At 34.1% G+C, this 8,542-nt stretch overlaps 1 protein-coding gene across 1 annotated transcript; it reads left to right on the forward strand.

Annotated features, from left to right (window-relative positions):
* Nucleotides 1–743: 743 nt before the first annotated feature.
* LOC134272374 (uncharacterized) lies at nucleotides 744–7,943 on the forward strand (the record flags this gene model as incomplete). The annotated part of the gene is made up of 11 exons (XM_062754619.1): nucleotides 744–908; nucleotides 1,035–1,454; nucleotides 1,634–1,816; nucleotides 3,189–3,260; nucleotides 3,357–3,521; nucleotides 3,747–3,819; nucleotides 4,252–4,436; nucleotides 5,264–5,452; nucleotides 5,615–5,742; nucleotides 7,584–7,755; nucleotides 7,894–7,943. Coding segments are annotated over 11 exons (1,802 nt in total), but the record flags the coding sequence as incomplete, so codon positions are not given.
* Between the last annotated feature and the right edge of the window lie 599 nt (nucleotides 7,944–8,542).

The following is an 8,542-nucleotide window of genomic DNA, read 5'->3' on the forward strand; positions in this document are numbered from 1 at the left end:
AATACTACATGATACATTCTTCGGCACTAGAAATAAAACACCACTCTTAACGGTGCTTAAGGTTACTTATTGTGGTTATTTCAGATTTGTTATATATTTAATAGGTTAGTGGGATAATTTCTCCCATCGCATACCAAAAATATGGGATAAATCCTATATTGACATCAATTAGTGGGATATTTTGTCCTGTGGGAAAAATAATCCCATTTTTGCAACAACCGTGGGATTTTTTTTCCCATGTGGGAGAAATTATCCCACAGTACTTTTTCTCCCATGGGATTTTGGTGGGATTTTTGGTGGGATGAAAAATCCCGCCATTCTCCCATGGGATTTTAGGTTTTCACAGAGGTTTATGAGAAAACTACTACAATGTGGAAGTTGAGATTGACATGATGAGGTCAGAATAAAAAATCCCACCAAAATACAGAAAAAAATCTAATGTAGGTCTTTTCGAAAGGGTACCTAAAGTCCGGACTTTGTCGTGTCCGGACTTAAATGTCAATGAAATATATAACCATTCATAGCGAAGTTTCAATTTACTAGTATTCAAATCTTACCGCAACCCCCCCCCCCCCCCTTTGTTGGAGTAGGTCTGGACAATAAAGTGCTCGGGTGATTGATCTGGCCCATGGGCTTCCTGTAATTAATCAAGTGAAACGTACGACCATTCAAGGGATTTTATAAGTTTAATAACTTCTGAATACTTTGCATCGCTATTTTTACGACGTTTACCACATTTTCAGCTGCTGATATTCCGTCCAGCTATGATGCAGATTTCCATGGTGCAGTGATGGAAGGAAGATACATGGAATCCAGTAGCTTTATAAACCTTCAGTGTGACATTGAGGCTATCATCTCTAACATAACACAGTGTCCGACTGAAAATGCTACTAAAATAGAAATACCAAGTAAGTTGATACGACAAATTTACATGGAAACCTTCAACCCATTCAACATACTTATAATGAAAAAAATGGTTAACTTGTAACAACTTAAGACAGAACTATTAAATATGAAATATTTACATGTTTTAGATTGCAAACTGGATATATTATTCATGCTGGAAGCATCAAGTTCTTCTGCTGGCTCCAATTTTGTTTACCTAAAAAGCTTTTTTGCTAACATAGCCCGTCAACTTAATGTAGCATCAGACTCTATCCGTATTGGTGCCATGACATACGACTATAAAGGATACAAGCAGTTTGACCTTGATACATACACAACCGCTGATGAAGTAAGTAATGCCATTATGAGGATACAAGAAGGTGTAAACCCAATTAACCTCGTAGACAGAGCATTGGCCTATGCACGGACCGTTTACTTCACGGAGGACAATGGCGATCGTGCTGATGCCGCAAATTATTACGTTTTCTCAGTTGACGGAATAAGAGCTGGTGCATCGCTACAAGGAGCAGTCATAACAGCAGATTGGCCCAACCAGATATATTCAATCGGTAAAAGAGAGTCACTGCTACATGCGTTTTTTATACTAATTAAGTGCCGTTTTGCATACTGATAACTTTATCTCTCTCATAGTGATCATGAACATATATATGATATCATTCTGAGTTTGATAAATGCACTTGAATTCAATAAATGCACAAGATAACTATATACGTTTTTTTTCTTTAAGACATTAACAGCAGTTTTTCCAAGGAATATAAGAAAACAGCTGATGACATTAACCGTTACTTCTTCGCCTCCTCCTACGAAGATTTACCTTCCATCGAAGCCTCAGTTGTTGAGGCTCTTAGCAAGTGTCCAACTCCAAAAATTGTCACAACTACTGGGGTATCTTTGAAAAATAAAGGGGTCGGTAAGCGAAACTATTCATAAGAATAAAAATCAATATCCCTATAAATATGCTATAATTCCTACATTATTATGACAGTAGTAATAGAAATCTAATTTTACTCAAGTCAACACCCATAAAAAATAAATATTTTTCAGCAGTTTTTAGCTCACCTGAGCCGAAGGCTCAAGTGAGCTTTTCTGATCACATTTTGTCCGGCGTCCGTCTGTCTGTCTGTAAACTTTTCACATTTTCGACTTCTTCTCAAGAACCCCTGGGCCAATTTCAACCAAACTTGCCACAAAGTATCCATGGGTAAAGGGGATTCAAGTTTGTTCAAATGAACTCAAATTGTTCAAATGAACACGCCCTCACTCAAGGGGAGATAATTGGGAATAAATTAAAATTTAGTGGCATATTTTAAAAATCTTCTCAAGAACTACTGTGCCAGGAAAGATGAAACTTATGGGGAAACATCCTCAGGTAGTGTAGATTGAAGTTTGTTCAAATCATGACCCCCCGGGGTAGGGCGGGGCCAAAATGGCCGACCAAAGTTTTACATAGAAATATATAGGAAAATTCTTTAAAAATCTTCTTCCCAAGAATGACAAAGCCATAATTCATCATATTTATATGGAAGCATGTTCAGGTAGTGTAGATTCAACTTTGTTCAAATCATGACACCGGGGGTAGGGCGGGGCCAAAATGGCCGACCAAAATGGCCGACCAAAGTTTTCCATAGAAATATATAGGAAAATTCTTTAAAAATCTTCTTCTCAAGAATGACAAAGCCATAATTCATCATATTTATATGGTTATATGCTCAGGTAGTGTAAATTCAAGTTTATTCAAATTCAAATTTATATGGGAGCATGCTCAGGTAGTGTAGATTAAAATTTGTGCAACTCATGACCCCCCGGGGTAGGGCGGGGCCAAAATGGCCGACCAAAGTTTTACATAGAAATATATAGGAAAATTCTTTAAAAAACTTCTTCTCAAAAATAGCAAAGCCATAATTGATCATATTTATATGGAAGCATCCTCAGGTAGTGTAGATTCAAGTTTGTTCAAATCATGACCCCCGGGGTAGGGCAGGGCCAAAATGGCCGACCAAAGTTTTACATAGAAATATATAGGAAAATTCTTTAAAAGTATTCTTCTCAAGAATAGCAAAGCCATGATTGGTCTTGGGACTTGTTTTGGATTTAGGCTTTTCGAGTATAAACCATGGCCAATTCTGCTTTTTCCTAGCCACAGTGCTCAGGTGAGCGATGTGGCCCATGGGCCTCTTGTTAAATAATGGTTGAAGAAAAGTAATATATATATATATATATATATATATATATATATATATATATATATATATATATATATATATATATTCCTCATTTTCTAGTTGCTCCATGTCTAAACAGCTTAATTTATCTTTACCCCGAGGATCTAACGGCATACACAAGCGGATCTAGAGGTACTTATTACCAAACATTCCTGTTTTCAATTCTGTTTGGAAAACTTTCTCTTTTTATACTAAGCTTATTTTTGATTTCTTACATCTTACTTTTAGGAATGATGTACCTGATGACGGATTTTGTATTCCGAATAACATCTTGCTCACGCATTACGTCGTGGGAGTTTTCCTATTCGAGGTCTGGATGGATAGATTTTATGGTGTGGAGACCTTCTGGCAATAACTATAAGCTGGTAGCTTTCAACACACTTTATGTTGAAGGTATTAATTTCATCAAGTTCTGAAAAATAAAAGAAAATGTTTTTGCTTGTAAATCAAATTATATTTTTAAGTTGAACAGAGCAATATTTAGGATTTTCAATGAATGATATTGGTTTTTATTTATACAAAATTTTATTCACATAAGTGAATAGGAACCTTATATTGGTTTCTCTAGAAAAGAAAAAAATATCATACATATGCTTAAATGTCTCCTTTGTTTTAAAGGTGTCAATACGACTACCTACACAGTTGTAGAATATGAAAGGATTGCTGTTCTAGACGGTGACTTAATTGGGTGGTAAGATCCATTCATCCTTTGGATTTTTTCAATTATTATTTTGATTATTTTGGTTTTACTGTGTAAACTAGATATTTTTTACTCATAAAGTGAAAAATATGTTAAGTCAGGGTTTGAAGTGCTTTGGAAAGTAATTTCATTTTTTATGTACATTTATTTAAGTATGTCGACATTTTCCCATATGTTTTTATGCTACAGGGAGGACAAGATTGCATAGAGGCCAAACACCTTTGCCTCTTTCTTAACACTTTTATTTCAATTTTAAATAGAGTTGAGGTTTTTTTTCTTGAATTCTTGGATATCTGGGTTAAATCTAATACGAGTTAACTAGGCTTGACTGCATTATCTTTATCACGATAACGAGGCTTAACTGTATTATACAAACCCTTTTTTGATGTTTTACTTAATTTATTGATAAATGTGTATTTATAGGCGCTCTCTGGCAGACAATGATGATGGCAATATAATCACAAATGGAAATTGTATAGGACCTTGTGCTGAGGGGTTAAAAGCGTACTCTGCTAGAAATTTAATCAGAGGGGATTTGTTCGACTGGAAAACCCAGGGAACTGTAGTCAATACCACCGCTTATGCTATTAAAGCTTGCCTTGAGGAAAGTAAGATCACATACGTTTTCAAAATGATAAAAATCTGTTCATCATCTCTTCCAATGGCAAAGAACTGAGCGTTAAATGAAATTACGACTATTTCTTGTGTGTTATTTAATTAATAAAATTTTCTAAATAAATATGCAACGTTGTTACACGAATCTTTCAATTTCTTATTCGGAGGTACCATATATTGGATTTTCATTTGCTTTTAAAATTTATATTGAGGGTTATAATGGCTTTTTTTCAAAATGAAATTTTAAAAATCTGAAGGAAAAATTTGAAAAATGCACATGAATTATAGAGAGTATTAGTACTGGTATTTAGTAGGATTTAAACTGTCTATTATATTTATGAAAGTAGGTGCACAAGATCTCAAGTTTATAAAGATCAAAAGTTTGAAATGAAATAAAAATTCTTTTTCTCGTTGGAAAAGTATACAAGAAGATAAAGGCTAATCACTTAATAGCCCAATAAAGTTAAAGCCATTTTAATTTAAAAAATAAGATGAGTTAATTATCTTACCTTTACTATTATCAATTATATTATATATTTTCATCATGAATTTTCCTTATTCTCATTTTTTAAGAAAGTAAAGAACACAATCAATTTATTAATTCGATTTTGGTAAGGGTCTAATGTAGTGATGATTCCACGTAGATAAGACGTTTTCATTAATTTTGAAATACTTTAATTAGTTTTGGTTAAAAGAAAAATGAAATACAAAGATTCTATTTTTTTTAAAAATGTGTTCGAAATGTGAAATATTTCAAGTATTCGGAACTACGATTTGAGGGTTAAACGTTGTGTTTATTTCAAAATGTAAAATTTTTCAGATACACCAATGTCTTTTAACAACCAAAATCAATCGGCTGAGATCCCTGACCATTTAGCAGTTGGTGACTTTGTGATGATGTTAGAGGTTGAAGGGGTAGACTACGCCGAGGATGTTACCTTCACCGTAATGGAGCACCCCAGTCCTGCATTTAATTACTCCCCTCAATACTTTGTCGTGGACGGAATAGGTATATGTTAGGCATGCGTTTTTAGCATAAGTATTATATTCAAAAACATGTCCGACAATTGGTAGTGTCCAAATAAGATTGAAGTATTTGCAAAGTGTCACTAACCAATTAAAAAAAATGGCATGTGTAAAGAAATTCGGCATATTTAATGCATTTTTAAAGGACAAGTAAAGATCGCAAAAAAGATGCAGAGAGCTACAGTTCTAAAGGACTACCTAGTGCGTGTAGCAGCAAGGGATTCGTGTAATACCAGTGCCACAGTGACAGTTTCTGTTGAATCACAAAATATGGTAATTTTTGTTTCTACCCTGTAAAATTCAATATGTTTTCAGACTATTGCATTAAACCTTTACTTTTTCGAAAAATTCAAGTTAACTTCTCAATTGCACGATTTTCAATAAAGGCTAAAAGTATCACTTAGACCCATACTCTGGGAATAAGTTTCTTTCTCGTCACAACTGTAGTATATTTCGTTCTCTTTATGAGGAGGTTGAATAGAAGATACATTGGGTCATTGTTTGGCTGACTTGTTTCATAAACATTGATAGGCTTTAGTTTTATACTTAATTAGATTAGGCATTTTCATTTTTAAATTAATGAAAAAAAAATAGAACTGTCGACTTGAGATAAAAACTTTATGTTTCATCGTGAAAAATGATAAATATGCCAATTGTGTGCCTTTTCCTTCCGCAAAGCAATATTCTCTAAGCATCGACATTTCTAAAAAGCGATCATTATTCTTACTTAAAGATCGACAAACTCGTCATTTCTTGAAGAAGATATTCAGAAAAATTGTATTTGCAGGGTGGGGGTCTTATTGCCGAATTAAAATTTGCTTACCGGTAATACGTCTCTGTATTTTCTCATAATTATACCCCCGCTCCGAAGGAGAGGGGGGTATACTGTTTTACCCTTGTGTGTCTGTCCGTGTGTCCGTGTGTCTGTGTGTCCGTGTGTCTGTGTGTCCGTCCGAAACAAATTTTCGTCACAGTTTTCTCAGCAACTACTCATCGTAGATGCTGAAATTTTAACACAATCTTCTCTGAGGCATGCCATATGGTGGGATACATTTTCGCTTAAATCCGATATCAACTTCCTGTTTGTCTGTGCGTCTGTCCTTTTCATACATCACAAATTTTCGTCGCAGTTTTCTCAGCAACTACTCATTGTAGATGCTTGAAATTTTAACACAATCTTCTCTGAGGCATGCCATATGGTGGGATACATTTTCGCTCAAATCTGATGTCAACTTCCTGTTTGTCTGTGCGTCTGTCCGTTTCATACATATCAAATTTTCGTCACATCAGCAACCAATCGTAGATGCTTGAAATTCTAACACAATTTTCTCTGAGGCATGCCATATGGTGGGATACATTTTCACTTAAATCCGATGTCAACTTCCTGTTTGTCTGTGCATCTGTCTGTTTCATACATTAGAAATTTTCGTCACAGTTTTCTCTGCAACTTCTCGTTGCAGATGCTTGAAATTTTAACAAAATCTTTTTTGAGGTATGCCATATCTTGGGATACATTCTTTTCAAATTCGATATCAACTTCCTATTTGTCTGTGCATCTGTCTGTTTTACACATAACAAATTTTCGTCACAGTTTTCTCATTAGCTATTCATAGCGGTAGCTTGAAATTTTATTACACCCTTTGTTGAGGCATGCCATATGGTGGGATTAATTTTGATATGAATCTAATGTCAACTTCATATATCTGCCTGTAATTGAACTTGCGTATATATATTAACAAAATTTACATCAGAGCGGGGGTATTACTAGTGAGCATTCGCTCACAGATTTCTTGTTAAATTTAAATGTACTATAACAGTTCCGTTATGGCTGATTTTTGCAAATGGGAAGGATATGCAATGTTTCTTGGTGTAACTACATGTATATTAATAACATCTATTTAATGTAAAATGTTCTTTAAATCTCTCTTGTCAGATCAGAAATCTACCTTAATTACTTTTATGTGATGTTTTTCAGAAATGTTGGTCTTATCCATGGCTGTTGCTGAGCAGACAGGCGGCGAACAAGTTTTATACTCCACGATTGTTGAGGATCCCTTCCAGTTTGCTGCTATTAGAGAGTGTTTCTCCTCCTTCGCTGAATTTCAATGTTACAGGGAACTCGACGGCAGGCGCTTTGTCTTTTCCATTCTAACCAGCGCAAATCCCGCCTTTTCTTACAAGGACATAAACTCTTATATGGTGAAACTCTGCTGTATGACAGTGCTGATAAAACTACAGGAATATTGCTTGTTAATGTCAAAAAGCCCTCCGGTTATACACCTCCAGGTATGTGTGACGTTTAATATAAATGAATATTTATAAGAATTTAATCTAACTCATAATCAGTACATGTTCTTGCCCCGTGTTCTTTGAACAAAAGATTATCTTATTCTATTGCTCATTGCATTACGTTTTTATTTTCAGATTGGTTTATAAAACTGTATTCCAAAGATTTATGGCTTGCCTTGTGCTAATTCACTCAATGTTTGTAATAGGATAGAGCAAAAAATTTATCATTTATTGTATCCTGAAACATTTGTTACAGCATCTGAAATTGGTAAAACTGTGAAAGTTATCCCACGTTTTATTAATGACATGTATTTTAATATTTTTGCTTGATTTATCTGTCTTTCCTGTAAGAACATCAATATTGTTTTCCTTCATCCATTCAATATTATAATTTTAAATTTAAAACATGTTTTTCTGTGGTTAATTCTTTATTTTTCTGCATTTTATCATCTTTCCAAAAGACCAAATACGCTTCTGAGATATGTCTTGTTATACTTCATTAACGGCTGATTTTTACGATTTTTCAATATTTTTGTTAACGCTTTAAACTAAACAGTATATAAAAACGAACATCATTATGTATGGTAACAATTTAAATTACAGAAACCTTTGAAGGTCATGCATATGATAAAGTCGCCCTTATTTATATATATTTTAAAAAAATATAACTTGATTCATTCAAAATAAAAACCATAATTAATAACCTTTTCTGTCTAGTTTGTTGGATAAATTTGTGGAATTTTTTTTTAATTCAGTTTTAGTTGCTCCCAGACGATCTGTGAAA

Source organism: Saccostrea cucullata, unplaced genomic scaffold (genome assembly GCF_032062105.1).
Source record: "Saccostrea cucullata isolate Sc308-1 unplaced genomic scaffold, CSIRO_AGI_Scuc_v1 ctg9386, whole genome shotgun sequence".
In the NCBI taxonomy this organism is placed as follows: domain Eukaryota; kingdom Metazoa; phylum Mollusca; class Bivalvia; order Ostreida; family Ostreidae; genus Saccostrea; species Saccostrea cuccullata.